Consider the following 17,536-nt stretch of genomic DNA (forward strand, 5'->3'; position numbering starts at 1 on the left):
AACACAAGAGAGGCACAAAGTTGTGCTTTGTAAATGTGGCCAGTAACCGGAGCTTAAGATGAGCAGCTCATGAGATGTTTATAGAAGTCCTGTCTATAAGATCTTATCATTGTAAACCAGATTTAGCTAATATGAAAAGATGGAGAAGTCTGTAACATTCTCTCCTTTATGAGCTTTGTCGTTCTCGTTCTGTTTTGTTCTGTTCTATTCTGTTCTGCTAGACTGCCAGTTCTCCTCACTCCAAAAACAGAAGTTCCAGATCTGCCTCTTGCTAGAAACTGGCCAGTTGGAAAAAGAATGCCTGCCAGCCCCAAACTCCCCTGGCTAGAATAATATGTATTGGTTTTATTTAAATTTAAACGAAATAACATCACACTGAATATTTGTTTTTGCCCAAATTACTTTGCAATATGGTCCCCAGCAGGACCCTCAAAAACTTGTGAGATCTTCAGTCTGGAAAACATCATAGATTACTGAGCTAAATGGTAGCTTCTGGCAGCTTCTGAATCAAGTCATACATTTCATAGAAAAAGAATTTTGATCACCATTTCCTACATAACGTCCCATATATTCTACCCCTTGTACGGTTGATCTTACTTACGAGACTTGTCAGATATAGAAAATATGTGCCCTTTTGTTTATTTGTTTTCAGTTTTTATGATGCCCACTTGCCAAGCAATTCTGGCTAGCTGTTAAAATTGGGACCACTTCTGTTTGGGGGAAAACAATGCCTTCAGTCATCAAATTGGAAACTGATTACTATTTCATACTGGTCATAAGGTAATTGTCATTAAAAGTTAAACATTGATCTTTCACATGTGCTGTTTTCAATAGCTCATCATTTGTGGCCTTGGGAAAATAGACGTGAACGACTGGAAGGCCAACACAAGGTTAAAACATTGCACCCCCGATAGCAACATTGTCAAGTGGTTCTGGAAAGCTGTGGAGCTCTTTGATGAAGAGAGGAGGGCTCGATTGCTACAGTTTGTGACCGGATCATCCAGAGTGCCTCTTCAGGGTTTCAAAGCATTACAAGGTAAAAACAATAATCTCTATGGCTGTCTTGAGTCCAGTTTACTGCCACAAATGTTATCCTTTCCAAAGTAGTGTTTCATAATATGTACTGCAAAACAGATTTTTGATTTAAGTACCTGAACTGAAATGTGTGGCAGCTTTAATCGTATTTGAAGGGGCCATGGCTACTCACGCCCTATTTTCAGTGGGTAAACCTGTATGCAGTTCAGTTTAATTTCATTTATCAATTTACTTCGTCTAGTCATCCAAATCTTGGCATTATTTGATACATTTAATTTGACCATAGTTGTCTTGGTAATAATTCCCATTTATTTTGCAGAGTATCAAACTCATATCTCAGATTTTCTTGGTTTTACTTTATTTTCATGGGCACAGTGGGATCCACGTCTTGCATGCTGTGGCCCATAGCATATAACTTGAATTTTATAAGTATGCTAGTTTCTGGTTCACGAAGGACATATCTTTAGAAACAGTATATGCTTCTGAAGTTGTTTTACACGTTAATTGAAATATAACTTTGATTTGTATAATTAGTGGTAATCCAGTGTCCAGCAAAAAGTCTTAGATCAACCTTAATGGAGTATATTTGGGGAAGAAAGAACTTCCTCAATAAGATATACTATGCACACGTGTACCTTGTATTGACATGTGCTTGCTCACATGCACATCCTTCCTTGTGCAGTATAATAGTGTTTGCTTCATTGACCTGTAGTATGTTCTTTGATTAATGCCGTATAATACAGGTAGTCCTCGACTTACAATCTTTTATTTAGTGACCATTCAAAGTCACAAAGGTACTGAAAAAAGTGACTTATGACCATTTTTCACATGACCGTTGGCAGCATCCCCATGGTCATGTGATCAAAATTCGGGTGCTTGGCGGCTGGATTATAATTATGACAATTGCACTATCCCAGGATCATGTGATCCCCGTTTGTAACCTTCCCATCTGACTTCTGACAAGCAAAGTCAATGAAGCTGGGTTCACTTAACGACTGTGATATTCACTTAACATCTACAGTGATTTGCTTAACACCTGTGGCAGAAAAGGTCATAAAATTGGGCAAAACTCACTTAACCCCTGCCTTGTTTAGCAATGGAAATTTCGGGGTCAGTTGTGGTCGTAGGTTGAGGACTACCTGTATTGAACAGCATTGTCTTTGATGCAATTCCAGGTGCTGCTGGCCCAAGACTGTTTACCATTCACCAGATTGATGCCAGCACAAATAATCTGCCAAAAGCTCATACCTGGTAAGTCAGGAGTTGTTCTCTGTTAGCCTTTTTCTATATTGAAGTTATGCAATTAATTAGAGATGTGGTTGTTAATGCTTCAAGTTCACTATAGGGTCACGTTACAGAAACTATTAATGAAAAGAATTCAGCATTGGTTATGCTGGAAATGTTATGGTATAAAATGAAAGATTATCCATGTTTATAAGTTGCATGTATGCTGACTTACTTTTTCAGTTTTCCCGCTCAACTAACAATCTGATAAAAATCTCAAAGCTCTTAAAGGCACAGATGGACTCCACAGTCAATTGAGATAGACCAGTTCTGTGGTACATTAATTTTCCAAATGATGTCAAACTTCAGTTCCAGCATCTCTCAACAATGGTCGTGGTCCCTTGGACTTTGTGGAATTGTAATTCAACAATACCAAGAGGGGCAACCTTACAAGACCCAGTGTTTGTGTTGGTTCCATCAAAGTGGGTTTTCACTTGAAATTAAAACTTTAACATGTTAATATTTTCCCGTTACTGCTAGTTGTTTTTTGTGCCAAGAGTTTCCTAAATATTAACGCAATCTGTGTGTCACATTGTTATAGTAATTTTTCAGCCATGTGTATAACTTCAGTATGTTATTTTTAAAATATTTTTTAAAAATTGATTAGCTTTAGGTAAGCTAATATAAAATCCCTCCTTCGGTTTGTAAAATTTGATTGTCTGATACTCTAGGTTTAAGTAAACTCAAATGCACATGGTGATCAAGATTCAAACCTTGAAATGTGTCAACAAACCCTGTCTACATGCATAAGGGAACCCAAATATTTACACTCATTTAGATAACTAACATAGTTTACTCATTTTAAGTCACTTGAATCACAATAAGTGGTTCTTTTGTGAGAACATTAATGTGTGAGCTGAAAATAAAACTATAAAGATCACGGAATTTGCCTCAGTAAATTGCCAGATCACATTTTGCAAACCTTGGTGTACTGATGTCAATTGATTACTTATTGGAAGAGAATTTCTTTAATGTCATTCCAGTGTTTCATTTTGGAGGACAAAATAGGCAAGCAATTTCGCCAATAATCTGCATCTATCTGTGTTTACATTCAGAATTGCTGATACCGTGTGAGTGAAATCCAAAGAGTAGGTGTATGTGTGGAATTCTGATACTCAGTCCAGGTGTACCTATTGAAAATAAACTCTATCATTTACTTGGTGGCTTATCTCAGAATGATAGAGTTCCAGATGACTGCTCTGTTTTCTGTATTTTATTTCGATCTTGGAGTGGTGTAATGTTGCTTCCTCATCATGAGCTCTATGATTATATAAATCATTATATAAATCATAGAGGTAGAAATAAAGATTATTCATTTCTACCCAACTCGGTTGGGACCCTTCTCTGGTGGGAACCTTGCCCACTATGTATGCCACAGAGTTAAACGCAGCACCCATCTCTGTGGTATTCACATTGTTTGTGGTGACAGTCATCCTTCATCTTCATCCTTTAACATCATTGTATTTAAATTATTTAATTTTCTTTCTTTTAACCTTCCTCTGCTCTCCCACAAATAATAAATCAATCCTTGGAAAGGTGTTTATCAATCCACTCTTGTCCTCCTTTCATAATCCTTACCATTTGGGCCATATTTCACAAGGCAGTATAGAAACAAACTCCTCACTCTTAGATGGGTATTTATTTTGATTTCTTTTATTATTATTTTTTGCACTAGAGAAGATCACACAGAAGATTGACATGTTTACAAAACTGGCATTTAGAGAATTGGTACTTGTAGTCCTTGTTTACCTAATAACTTGCTTAACAACCATTACGAGAGTTGGAAAAAGAAGCAGTTTTGTAACCAGTTCTTGTATTTACGGCTGTTACAGTGTCTTGCAATCACAAGATTGCCATTTGTGAGTTTCACAACCAGTTTCCAGCAAGCAGAATTGACGGAGTGCAGACATGAAATTATAAGTTATTATCATGTGAGGTCTCATTTTAAGGGCTAAGGTGATTTCCTTAACAACTGAAGCAGAAATGAGATTTTAAGTCCAGCATGTTCATATGATTTTTCATGTAGCAATGTTTAATGTAACTTAGCAACTGAGTTGACAGTCCTAGTTGTGGCTGATAAGCAAGGACCACATCTACAACATGCAATTTTTTTTCCCAGTTCTCATCCTTATGATTCCAAGCTTATTGAAGAAAGCAAGAGACTTTAGGGCGCAAAGCCAACTATTGTACTCTCAAATTCTTACCACATCAGGAACCTTTTATAGAGGGAAAGGAGAGGGAACTGCTCTTATTTTAATAATTACTGTCTAATTCTGTGCTATACAGGAGAGGTTAAATCAGTTTTCCAATATTCTTTGCCCACAGTCAGGCTTTGTTGCTGCCGCTACCACTGCCTTATCCAGAAATCAGATGATGCAATTAAAATTTAAATGTTGTTATGGGCAGATTAATAGCCAGATAAAACAATTGATCAACTGTATCTTCCTTTTGATATATCTTCTATATTTGTCTTCTCTTATTCTGCCAGGACCAGCATTTATTTTGGGCCTTCCAAGATCTAAGGCAGTGTTTCTCAACCTTGACAATTTTAAGGCATGTGGACTTCAACTCCCAGAATTCCACAGCTAGCAATGAAGTCCACATGCCTTAAAATTGTCAAGGTTGAGAAACACTGATCTAAGGGCTGATGCTCTCCCACCAGCATTTCTCTAATGTATAGTAGCAACCATTGAGTTACAAGCTGGCTAAGCAGCAATGGCCCTTCTAATTTACGCTCATTTTTTTAATAACACCCAACAGCTTTCCTTCAAAGAATTCACTTACTGAAGCTGTGGCCAGGCAGCTACATGGGCTCAGCAAAGACTAGATCTGTTTCTCCCAGAGAAGTGTTGTCTTTGCAAGAACTCTCTCTGGCCACTTTATGATGACCAGGCAACCCCCTCTCTGGGTAAGCTGCTGGCTTGCTACTCATCTGTCTGTGTGAATCACAGAGCCCATAATGAAGAAGTGGTTTCATTTAATTGCAGTGTTTCAAATGATACCCCTATGTGTCCTATCTTCAGATTCTCCTTAGTCTCAGAGGACCTAATACTTTGGATCAGGGATGTCAAACTCAATTTCACTGAGGGCCGCATCAGCACTGCGGTTGCCCTTGGGGGGGCGAGTGGGTGTGGCCTACTGGGTGGGCATGGTGAGTGCTACTTCATTCGCGTCATGGGGGCCTGGACAGAAGTGGGACAGATCTGAGGGTCTCTGGCAGAAGGGGGTGGGACCAGGGCAAGTGCCAAGGCATGGTCCACCGGGGCAAGTGCCAAGATGGCCACCACAAAATTGTACATTGGCTCCTGGCTGGCCAGGGCCAAGGCAGTGGGGGCCGTTTCCTCACTGTTTCCAGGATGGCTTCGTGGGCCACATGAAACCACTTTGTGGGCCGCATCCAGCCCCCGGGCCTTGCGTTTGACATGTCTGCTTTGGATAAATGTTCTTCTGAACTGAAGAGTTCAGCAGGAACTGTGCTAGTAATGTAATACTCCCGGATGGCTCTAGAACTTTCTCCAATATTTTGTTCATGTTTTTATTTAGCATTGGTTTCACTAGTCACTATTTAGTGAAGAACAAAGTCTGTGTTTCCCTACTACTGTGCAAAAACCTCTGTGAGAAACGGTGAGCAAAGAGTGAGTGACTGGCCCAAAGTGAATCTCTGTGGTTGAGAATGGGCACGAATCTGCATCTCCCCACTAATCCAACTCAGTTACAATTTGAGCACATTGTCACTAGACCAGTGATGGAGAACCTTTTAGAGACTGAGTGCCCAAAAATGGCCCCGTCCTGTTCCACTCCTTGCTCTGCCCCCCATCCCCCGCCCTGTCTGCCCACAGGACCACTCACTGCCTCCAGGGCCCGCCGCAGATCGCCCAGGCAGCCCAGCAGCACTATGGCGGCCACACCCTCTGCCTGCGCCCTGCAGCATCAACTGCATGATGGGGTGTGAGGGCAGAGTCTTGTCTACGCTGCCTGGCTGTCATGTCCTTTGCTGCGCTGCTCCGTGTGGGCCACGCTCGGGGGTGACTCTCCTTCAGGGGGGCTGCTGGAGAGGAGGGGGTCGCGGGGGGAGGCAAGGCTGGGGCAACGGCACGTGTGCCCACAGAGAGGGCTCCGAGTGCCGCCTCTGGCACCCGTGCCATAGGTTCGCTGCACTGCAGTAGATTCTACAAGTTTCTAAATGAGCTTTGCAAAATGCACAACTTATTTGCGGGGATTCAGAGATGATCAAGAAAATCCAGTTATAGATAAGCAACCAGTTTTATCTACGTTGGTCCAATATATGTCTTCTGCTAGTTGGATCTAGTTTCTATCCCGTAGGAACTGTTTTCTTATAACAATAACACACCATTAAAAATATGTAATGCACCATTATTGATCAGTATTAGTTGCCTTGCCTATTTGAACCATGAACATCATAAGTTGAAATGCTTCTTCTTTGTTGTTTGCTTGCAGCTTCAATCGGATAGACATTCCTCCTTACGAAAGCTATGAGAAGCTCTATGAAAAGCTGCTAACCGCCATTGAAGAAACATGTGGGTTTGCCGTGGAATGATTGTTTGCAGACGTGCGTGGAACTCTATTTATACTCCAAGCAGAAAATCCTTTCCTCAGCCATGATACCATAAATGCTTGAAATATAGGAAACTCCCCTCCCCTTTTCTACTAGAGGACGATATGAGGGAAAGGACCATTTTTGGAATTCTTCATTCAAGAAAAATGTTCTGTGGCTGCTGCCAAGAAATAATTCAGCTGCTATTAAAAACTAGTATCTTGAACCTGCAGAATGCTGACTTTTCCTTCATTTCAACAGTTAAGCAGTATTCTCTTTGAAAGACGACTACTATTTTTTATAAAAGGTGATCTTATTTGTTTGCTTACCTGATTTCTACTATCAGAGGCCCAAGGGATAGCTCTTGGTACAAGCCACATTCCAGCTTATATACATGTGATTCTGGATAAGCACCTGTACTTGCTATTTTTTTAAATAAAGTATTTTGATTATTCTGATTTTTGCATAAAATTGGCTAAACGGATCACAAACCTTTTAAAGTAAGGCCACTTCACAGTGTAAACTATATTTTCTTATACAGTGGAATGATTTTATTCTGTGTTACAAGTTTAATTTCAGTGGTCCTGTGTCAGGATTCTTATATTTCTCGAGCATGAATTATAAGGTTTGGGTCTTTTCTTCAGTCAGATTTCTCTAGCAGAAGCTTAGTCCGAATTAAATTGCACTGCATTTGGTACAGTACTTTGTGGTAAATGTGGAAAGCCCTTTTTAAAAATGTAGGCATTCAGCATTTTTTAAATGAGCATTTTTTGTAAAAAGTCAATACTTGAGGCGTTTTTTTTTTTTAAAAAAATTGCTTTCCATTTTAAATGGAAGTGCTGCATTTTTTTAAGACTCCTAAATATATATGGATGATATCATTAGCCTTCATAGATCATCAGTTGATTGTTCAAAAACACTCTGTGGATGTCAAATCAACCAAAGCTTTTATGTTCAGATACAACCAACCTGCACTGTATGTTAGTTGTTGCTCAATAATCTGATCCAGAAAAAAATTGCCTTTACTTTGAACTGCTTGTAGTCAATGAGTTTGTGGTAGTGACGAATAAGGGAGGGGGGAGACACAATACAGTCAATTCAGCGATGAAATGCCGATGTGGTGTATAATGTGCTCTGTTAAGTAGCTGGTTCAGATACATAGGAATTTGTCTTTGTTTTAATGCAAGCATATGTGGAATGCTTAAAAAACAAAAGGCATCTTCTAATACTGGTGGCTTATATACATTTGAACACAGTCCTTAATTGTTAAGGTGTGCATTTGTCGAAGATGGCTCACATCTTGAAGCTTTCTGTGTAATTCTGTGTGGGTGCTATGACAAGAACAGCAGCTGGTATAAAAATTGCTGAATGTCATAATCAGTATCAGCAGTGGCTAATGCTAGTATTTTCCATTAAGTATATTCCTTCTTACCTGTGTGGCAGATTAAAGTAGAGCTTGCATATGTGAACGAGCCCTCATTCAGCAGTGCTGAGAACGTTAACAGTTCAGTGCTTACCTTTCCACTGAGAATCAAGGGACAGTAAACAATGCAGTGCATGCTTTAATAACTAATTTGTAAGCCGCCACTTTTTTATTATAATGATAATCAAGAGTGCCAATTACACTTTGGAAACTGCGTAGCTTTGCTGGCCGATCTTTAAGAAAACGTTTTAAAAGAATGTGAAGAAAAGGCAAGAAGGGCAAAAGCATGTTCACTGTGTAGTGTTTCTTTTCTGACTTGGTCCAAATGCTGATCCTGGAGTCCAGCAGGTTTTTATGTGTCAGTTGCCAATTCCATCAGGCACATAATTGCATTTTGGGGATAAAAGTAGTTTTCATTGGACGGTTTGTTCTTGAGAGAATTTCATGGTACCTTTGTTAATGCAAAAGGCAGAAATATTGGAAGAAGAAGCGATTGCACAAATTGAGACAGTTGTAGTATAGTAGTCGGTGAGGATAGATGGTCTATTTATGATTCATAGTTGAGCAGAACCAATGAAGTTTCTGGTAGATTAGATTACTGTTTATGGGCTCTACAGCATTACAGTTAATCAAAGCCCGCCACTGAGGCATGCGTGGCAGCTTAGTTCCAGGATAGGGAGTTGGTTGCTCTTCAGATATTTTGGTTTTCATATTCTAACAATTCCAGTCAGCACAATCAGTGACAGGTTGCTAAGGTTTGCTACCAAATATCTGTCGAGCATCAGTTTATCCGCTCCAGATAAAATAAATTTGAAGCTGATAAGGAACAAGCCCATATTTCCCAGTTAGGATATCTTCTTTTGTGCCTGTCTGAAGTTGTCTTTTCCTTCAGATCATCTCTGGGATAATCTATGCCTTTTTCAGCTGATCTTTCAGGTTTCAGGAATAGTATTGATTTATTTTCTAGGTGTTGAATGAAGAACGTACGGAGCCTGGGTTTTCATATACCACCGAGCGCTGAGTGCTGAGCACCTGTGAAGGTGGATTCCTGCCTTTTATAATTGACCATTCAGGTCCTTTGTTTTGTATTGGGAGCTTGGATAAACCAGATTGTATCTAAAACCTATCTTGTTTCTTTGCTCCATAAGGAAAATTGGCCTGTTCTTCCTTTTCTGTAGACTTACCATTAGATTTCTTGTTTAAGATGCCTCCATTTTGAATAGGATGAAACCTAGCAATCTTAGAACAGAAATTGAGAGCTAAAAGAATTTGTTGACAGTGAAGACAATGGGGTGTTAAGTTTGGGGAAGGCAAATCCAACCTGGTCTCATTCCAAAACTTACGTTTTTGAACAGTGACTGCACTGTTGCTCTACTTTAAATTGTGTTCAGAGAACCTTCTATTACAGCGCTAGTCTAATATGTATTAGGCAAAATTAAACTATACCTGCAATCTTGCTTTGACCAACACTGAGCAGACGAATGCAAATGGAATTCTCAGGTCTTCTGAGTGCCTTTTTATCTGCATAAAACCATTAAAAGCTTTAAAGCACACAACTTACCAGAAGCTTTTCTCAACCCATCCGTTGCAGATGTATAGCCATGCCTCTTTTCCCAGTGCGAAATATGATGCTGGACCTTTGGATTTTTACCCTAGGTTTAAATGTGAATATTTATTTCCAGTGCACCCCTTTTCCATAGGATTTCTTCATCAATTGTGAACATGGATTGAATAATTAAAAGAGATGCCACCTCACATTTCCATGCTTTCTTTTCAGGAATGAATGTGCTAATATGAATAGTGACAATTTGCTAGGATTCAATGATTAAGTACTCAGACACGTTTTCAAGTTTAATTTTTAGGTGTAAAGTTTTGTAATGGTGCTTTGTACAGTATGTATTCTATTTTTTGCACATAGGTTCAGTTTCTCTAAACTGATTTTTATTTTTACCAAATGTTTGTGTTTGTACTAGAGTCCAGAGCACACAGATTTTTGTTTTGTTTTGTTTTATTTTGTTTTTATTCTGCAACACTATATCTGTTAAACCTGTGGTGCAGTTAAACTGGCTGCATTAATGGAAGGAACTTGTGCTTTTGTATCACATTTGTAGTGTAGCATGACATCATTGCTACAAACTTTGAACTGCACTATATAGGTAACAGATTCAATTTGTACTTAAGACATACTGTTTATTTAGAAAATTTCTGACTCTGCCAAATCCTAAAAGTTTTGTCCAACTAAAATAAACCTATATTTGATATACTTCCTTCTGCCACAAACTGACACATTTTTCAGTTCCATTTCTATTGTATTTATTGCAGAATGTGGTTAGCATTGATATTGTATTTTCACCAAGCTGTTACATGAGCTTTAACAATACATCTGTATAAAATTTTTTGAGTATGTACCCATGCAGAAATTGAGCAATAAAATTGAATGCTGTTTGCACTGTCACAGCATCATCAAAGGTTTTAAAAATTGTTTGCTTTTTATTTTTAAATTAACAGTGATCTTCTTAGTAGTTTTAAGAAGTCACAGAGCTCCTACAGAAGTTGATTAATAAAAGAGAATGCTATTTGCACTGTCACAGAGTCAAAGGTTTTAAAATTCTGTTTTTTATTTTTAAATAAAATAACAGTGATCTTAGTAGTTTTAAGAAATCACAGAAGTCCTGGATAGGAATAAGGCCAACCTTGGAGGCATCGTTCCACTGTCCATTGAGTGGTGTTGACTTGGGAGTTTCTGTGTCTAATATTTACATTTGTAATATTTTTTTAAAGGGGAGAATAGAATCGCTAAGCTTTTCCACTGAGTTCCTCTGCTTTTGCTGTCACCTTTTTTTTAATTTCCTGCTGAGATCAAATTCTGCTGTTTGCAGAAACTAAGATAGTTGGGAGAAAGGAGAAAGAAGATCTTCACTGTATTCCTAGACTAAGTGTGTTCAAAACCTGGCAACCCAGATTTCCCTTTCAAGATTTTTTCTTTTCACATGGATTATATAATTCAGAGATATTACACAAAATATTACTTATTTGTAGTATTCAAATTGCTGTGGTCCAGCACAACAGTAACAGGGTGGAAGAACAATTATAATCACTTGGCCCTAATGTTCATGATCAGTTCTTTCCAAATATGGTAGTTGAGGTGTTAAAATAGCAATACTTTATATGTTAAAATATACCATGAAATTTTTATTTATTTTTAATAAAAAATGAGCTTTAGATTTTCAGCAGCAAATGTTTCTGGTGCCCCTTCTTTTGCAAATACAAGGAATTTAATTGTTCATTTGGCCTTGATATAGCAAAATACATTTATTTGTTTTATAAGATCACCCAACCTAGCACTGATTCTAGATCAGTGGTTCTCAACCTTTTTAATGCCTTGACCCCCTACTGATCGTAAGTCGAGGACTACTCAACCGGTCGTAAGTCGAGGACTACTCAACTGGTGCAGCACCATTTGCAGAATGGGACTTTTGGCGGGCTCAGCAGGGCAGAGACAGCCTGGACAATTCCTATTGGCTTTTGAAAGCCAATAGAATGAAAGGGAGTAGCACAGCTAAGGAAAAGGGGGAAAAAATGGCAGACTGCGTTGTTTGGCGACCCCCGTGAAATGGTCATTCGACCCCAAATGAGGTCCCGACCTACAGGTTGAGAACCACTGTTCTAGATAATGGATAAATTAAAATACAATACCTTAAGATAAAAACTAACCATAATACACCTAACCATATGAGGAAGAAGCAACATAAACTTGCCAAAGTATACAATATGTACTAGATGGGCACATCACCAACCTATCCCAGAGCTAAGTCTTCAGAGATTGTGAACAGGCCTGTGGAATTGGATGGTTTGTGCAGACGTGTGCATATCATGCGCACACATTTCCTTCCTCCTCTCTTCTTCCAGGCTGCTAACCCAGAAACGTTGGGGAGCTCTGTCTTATATAGAAGAGGCGGGTGTCAAGCCTTGAGGCACTCCACAAACGAGTGGATTTGCGTTGGACCTCTCCACATCAGTCAACAGTGACTGACTGGAATTTGCCACAGAAAGAACCATTTCCCCCTCTCAAGCTACATCTCAGTCAATACATGGATGAGCAAGCTAAGTGCTTTCTACAGTAGAACTTGCTTAAATCCAGCTCTTACAGCTGGCCTACTTTTAGTTTCACTATATAAAGAGATTTATCTCTAATGGAGGGTGTTTGGATAGGAAAAGGTATGTTAAAAGTTTTTCTATTTTGTGCCTAGAAAAGAAGATGCAGCCGTATAAAAGCATAGTGCTGCAGAGAAGAACTTTTTCCCCCCAATTATTCCGTTAGGGAAGTAATGTAATTTATAACAGATCGCCATCCATTAGTACCTAGAGAAATAAAGATAAGAGTCCCTGGAAATACATGGCGTCGCTTCCTCTAATAAAGTGTGTGAGATACAATACTCATAAAATGTCATATAGTGGAGCTATTCTCCAACAAGCCACTATGTGTTTCAGTAGAAAACCTAAGGGCAAGATGAAACAACCAGATTGACATTTAAGATATGGTTAGGGAATACCTCTTTACCTTGAATGACTTCAAAATTAATTGCTTCTTATAGCACTGTTGGCTTAGCTAATACTTTATATATAATTATGAACATTTAGTAAATTGGACAAGGGCCAGATGATACGAGAAGAGCAAATATCCCCATCTTCAAAATGGAGCGAAAAATAATAACAGCAAATTATGACCAGCCAGGCAATTTGACAGTGATACCTGGAAAGATTCAAGAACTATAACTTACAATTTGTTTTTAACATTAGCCCAATCTGGGATAGCAATTTACACGAGCAAAATAAAATTTGGCCACAGAAGTTACATCCAGAGATTGCTGCATTGTGATTGTAAGGAAGCTAATCTTTATTGACAAAGTCTTTAAAACCACTTGTTTTGAAAATATCAGTGCAATATTTTCATAACATCAACTTAATCTTGGTCTTGGGGCAGGAAACTAAACCGCTAATGTTATATTTTTTGATTCTGGTCTCCTTGAAAAAAGCCACATAGATATGATACAAGCATGCCAGGCCTTTAAAGAAACAGATAGTTCTTGTTATACTGAAAAGAAGCCACCAAGAGTCTGGATTTCAGCCGATCAGCTTCTAGTTCTCGAAAAAACAAATCATCATCATCATGTGTGATCATGTCCTGCAGCTCTTTAATCTCTTTCTCCATCTTGGATCTCAGTTCACGTTTCACTTTACTTAATGTCTGAAAAGAAACCATTAGGATTATGTTGAGCCATCTGTCAATTCATTTATAGTTCTAAAACTTTACAGGAAAAGTGTGCATATTTCGCAGACTGAGCAAAATACTTCAAAAAGAGTTTGGGCCATTTATTTATTATAATTTTAATTATAATTAAATCTATATAACCCCCTTTGTCAGATTAATGACACTTAGAATAGCCTTTAGATTTATATACCGCTTCAAGATTTATATATCGCTTCGTAGTGCTTTACAGCCCTCTCTAAGAGGTTTACAGAGTCAGCCTATTGCCCTCAACAATCTGGGCTCCTCGTTTTACTGACCTTGGAAGGATGGAAGGCTGAGTCAGCCTTGAGCCGGTCAGGATCAAACTCTTGGCAATGGGCAGAGTCAGTCTACAATAATTCTGCATTCTAACCATTGCGCCATCAGGGCTCTTGTGTACAAATTCAACTGCAACATTTGAGAGTCATCTTCAAAGCACTGAGAAAAGAGTGTGCATTCCCTCTCTACAAGAGAAGACTCACCTGGACATGTGCTCGCTCTCTGGTTTGGATTTCTCGACGTTCTTCTGAAACGGCTTCAGCCAGCATTGCAAACTAAAGGAAAGTGGAAGAAAAACTAATAATGGACTGCGAGAGATCAAGCACCATCTTTATGATATCAGGGGCAAAAGCCTACCTGATCTTTATAATAGTTTTCCATGGATTGCAGTTCATCTTGATACTGCCTCTTTTGTTCAGCACGTTTTTCCTTGGCATACGACCTCAACTCAAGGAATCTTTGTTTCTGAATTTCCAAGCCTTCTTCAAACAGTTGTTTAAATATCTACCAAAATGACATTTCATTAACAAACACAAGAACAGCTCTGTTTAAAAAAATAATTTCAGGGGAACATAATATCTTTAGACACAGGTCCCAAGTCGAACTTTGTCACAAAGTCATATATAGTGTATAATCTTAGTATCTCTTTTGACAATTCTAACTGATGGTCAGTTTTGTCTCAATAAGCGCTATCCAGCCATTTTATAGATAATTCCTTATTCCCATAGGGGATTCTTCTATTGTTATCAAATTAGCCTTGAGCAGAAATGGAAAACACATTGGGAGTTGTAACATTTACTATAAAACCTTGCAGATTAGGAACTTCATAATATAAAATTTGCTACAAGATCAAAATTCTTATTCTATTACCTTGTGATGCAAAGGATGTAGTAATTGGTACTGTTTAATTGTTTAAAAAGTTAGCAAGAGGGAGAAGCAATAACCCAAGGTATTCTCCATAAATAATCTACTCTTCATCAACCTGAATCACAATTAATCAAATCAATTAACTGATCATTTCCTTCCAACTAGTTAATTCACTGTGTTTATGCATATCGGCATTTTACTGAACTCCCAATATAGGTAGTCCTCAACTTATGACCACAACGGAGCCCCAAATTTCTATTGCTAAGCAAGACAAATTGTTAAATGAGTTTCGCCCCATTTTATGACTTTCTTACCAGAGTTGTTAAATGAATCACTGAAGTTGTTTTGTTAGAACAGGGTTCTAACAAATCTGCCTTCCCCATTACCTGCTTATCAGATCACAAAGGTGATCACATGACTCCAGGACTCTGCAACTGTAATAAATATATTCCAGTGTCCAAATTTTGATCATGTGATCGAGGGGATACGGCAAAGGTCATGTGACAAATGATCATAAATCCTTTTTTTCCAGTGCCATTGTAACTTCAAACAGTCATTAAATGAATGGTTTTAAGTCAACGACTACCTGTAATAATTTTTTGAGGCAATAGCAGCACAGGAAATGCAATTTTGATTTTAAAAAGTAAGTTAAGTTGGCTTTAACTTTCAAGTTCATTTACTAAAACTACCCTCTGACCTTTGTGGCAGTGTTCTCAACACAAAGTTGCTTTTCCAGGGCATAATCCTCTCTGCTCTTCTTGATTAAGGAGTGGTATGAGGCAACTATAACATCTAAGCACCTCCCAAATTCATCAGACTAGCAACCGATGGCACCCAACCACCTAATGTGGGCATTCCTAATTTGCTGTTGAAATGCGGGTTAGTGGATTCACAATGGCAGTCACACCAGGCTGAAAACATAGTAAACTGATCCAAACTCTCTCAACCTGGCCAAGTGAATTGGGCTTGGCTCTTTACTAGCACTGCAGAGTGAGATCCCAAACTTACCCTTTCCTCCCGTGTCCTGGTCCTCATCATCTTGGCACGCAGCTGAATCCGGTAATCTTGATAGTATTTTTTGGCTCGGGCAATCTGCTGGCGTCTCTCTCTCATTTTGTTCTGTGTACATTTCTGTCTCTCAATGCGCTGCCTAAACTCTTGCTGAAAAACAAACCCAGTGAGGAAAAGCTATTAAGATTCCCTGAAGACCAAGGAGGGAAGCCACCCCCGTTTTCTGCACATATTTAAGCAATGCTCGGAGGGCAGGATGCTCTTTCCCTTTCCTATGGTGCAGCTCTGGCTGAAAAAGTGGCAGTGCTCCAGAGTGTCCGGTTTCTGGTTGGCATTGCAGCAGGAGCTGGAATTTGTCAAGCCCCAGACTTGTTGGGGAATGATTCCTAGAACTGAGACCCTACTAGGCCCAGATGCATTGGGAAGATGCCCTGCTTTCAGCCTGGAGTCTTAAACGTTCCGCCATGTATGGCAGGATTACTTTCTAATATCTGAAGTTGTTTTTTCAATGTATTGTACAGTTTTAGCCCCAATTGTGAGTTCTGGTGGTGCACTGGTTAGAATGCAATATTGCAGGCTGATTCTGCCCACAGCCAGGAGTTCGATCCTGACCGGCTCAACGTTGACTCAGACTTTCATCCTTCCAAAGTTGGTAAAATAAGGACCCAGATTGTTGGGGGCCATAGGCTGACTCTGCAAAATCACTTAGAGAGGGCTGTAAAGCACCGTGAAGCGGCATATAAGTCTAAGTGCTAGTGCTAGTACTAATTATATATTGGAGAGTTGCATGCTACCGAAGAGAGGACCACAGCAGTTTACAACCAAGATGATTGTGTTTTAATTTATCATATCTTTATTCTCATAGCTCTCTATATTTTTATAGGGACTGAATAATGTTCTAATATATTGCTAGAAGGAATTATGTTTTGATTAACTATTGATGTTATCTGATGATACTGTTCTATTCTTGGAGTCTTCTCCACTGCCTTACGTGGATCAGAAAGCCTGCCTAGAATAGGTTTAAAAATTAAATTATCATCAATACATTAGCTCATTTCCACATATACCAATCTTCTGTTGTGAGCCTGCTCTCTCTTAAGAAGATCCACAAGTAGATCGTGCTTCTTCAGTGTTTCCAGTATCTGAAAGAAGTACACAGATTTCATTCACGTAGCACTAATGATGTTACCTAGCTGGGTAATGAAATGTCTGTAAGAAAACAACCAAGCTCCGAGAGCACCAAGGACCCCGCAGATTTCATTTAAATCAGTGGTTCTCAACCTGTGGGTCGGGACCCCATTTGGGGTCAAACGACCATTTCACGGGGGTCGCCAAACAACGCAGTCCGCCATTTTTTCCCCCTTTTCCTTAGCTGTGCTACTCCCTTTTATTCTATTGGCTTTTGAAAGCCAATAGAATAGACTCTCTTGAATAGAGTCTAATTCTATTGGCTTTCAAAAGCCAATAGGAATTGTCCAGGCTGCCTCTGCCCTGCTGAGCCCGCCAAAAGTTCCATTCTGCAAACGGTGCTGCACCAGTTGAGTAGTCCTCGACTTACGATCGGTTGAGTAGTCCTCGACTTACGACCGGTTGGGGGGGGGGGTCACGGCATTAAAAAGGTTGAGAACCACTGATTTAAATCATTATTTTTCATTCACTTATCAAGCCTCTGCCTATTAACCAATTTAGCAGCTCTCAAGAAAGATTTCTCCACCTTGATCTACTCTCTTCCAGAAACACCTGCTGAATAGTTTCAATGCCAGCTTGGACTACAACTTCCACTATCCCCAAT

General features: G+C 39.1%; 2 protein-coding genes across 5 annotated transcripts in view; one reads left to right on the top strand and one right to left on the bottom strand.

Moving 5' to 3' along the window:
* Window positions 1-10,776, top strand: part of SMURF2 (SMAD specific E3 ubiquitin protein ligase 2) — a 74,984-nt gene extending 64,208 nt beyond the window's left edge. For 2 of the 3 annotated variants that reach the window (XM_039326820.1, XM_039326819.1), the window contains exons 17-19: window positions 835-1,036; window positions 2,211-2,286; window positions 6,778-10,776. In XM_039326820.1, the coding sequence (XP_039182754.1) occupies window positions 835-1,036; window positions 2,211-2,286; window positions 6,778-6,877 (378 nt within the window). In that variant the 3' untranslated portion in view covers window positions 6,878-10,776. Of the gene's footprint in view, window positions 1-834; window positions 1,037-2,210; window positions 2,287-2,502; window positions 3,200-6,777 lie in introns of those variants that run through there. The other variant, XM_039326821.1, reaches the window with a different exon arrangement.
* Window positions 10,777-13,170: 2,394 nt separating this feature from the next.
* CEP95 (centrosomal protein 95) overlaps window positions 13,171-17,536 on the bottom strand; it is a 46,008-nt gene continuing 41,642 nt past the window's right edge. For both annotated transcript variants that reach the window (XM_039326810.1, XM_039326809.1), the window contains exons 18-22: window positions 16,812-16,886; window positions 15,742-15,894; window positions 14,224-14,370; window positions 14,070-14,141; window positions 13,171-13,545 (exon numbers count right to left, since the gene is read on the bottom strand). In XM_039326810.1, coding sequence (XP_039182744.1) covers window positions 13,366-13,545; window positions 14,070-14,141; window positions 14,224-14,370; window positions 15,742-15,894; window positions 16,812-16,886 — 627 coding nt within the window. In that variant the 3' untranslated portion in view covers window positions 13,171-13,365. The remainder of the gene's footprint in view (window positions 13,546-14,069; window positions 14,142-14,223; window positions 14,371-15,741; window positions 15,895-16,811; window positions 16,887-17,536) is intronic.

Source organism: Crotalus tigris, unplaced genomic scaffold (assembly GCF_016545835.1).
Source record: "Crotalus tigris isolate CLP2741 ecotype Arizona unplaced genomic scaffold, ASM1654583v1 scf7180000024345.2110221, whole genome shotgun sequence".
Classification (NCBI taxonomy): Eukaryota; Metazoa; Chordata; class Lepidosauria; order Squamata; family Viperidae; genus Crotalus; species Crotalus tigris.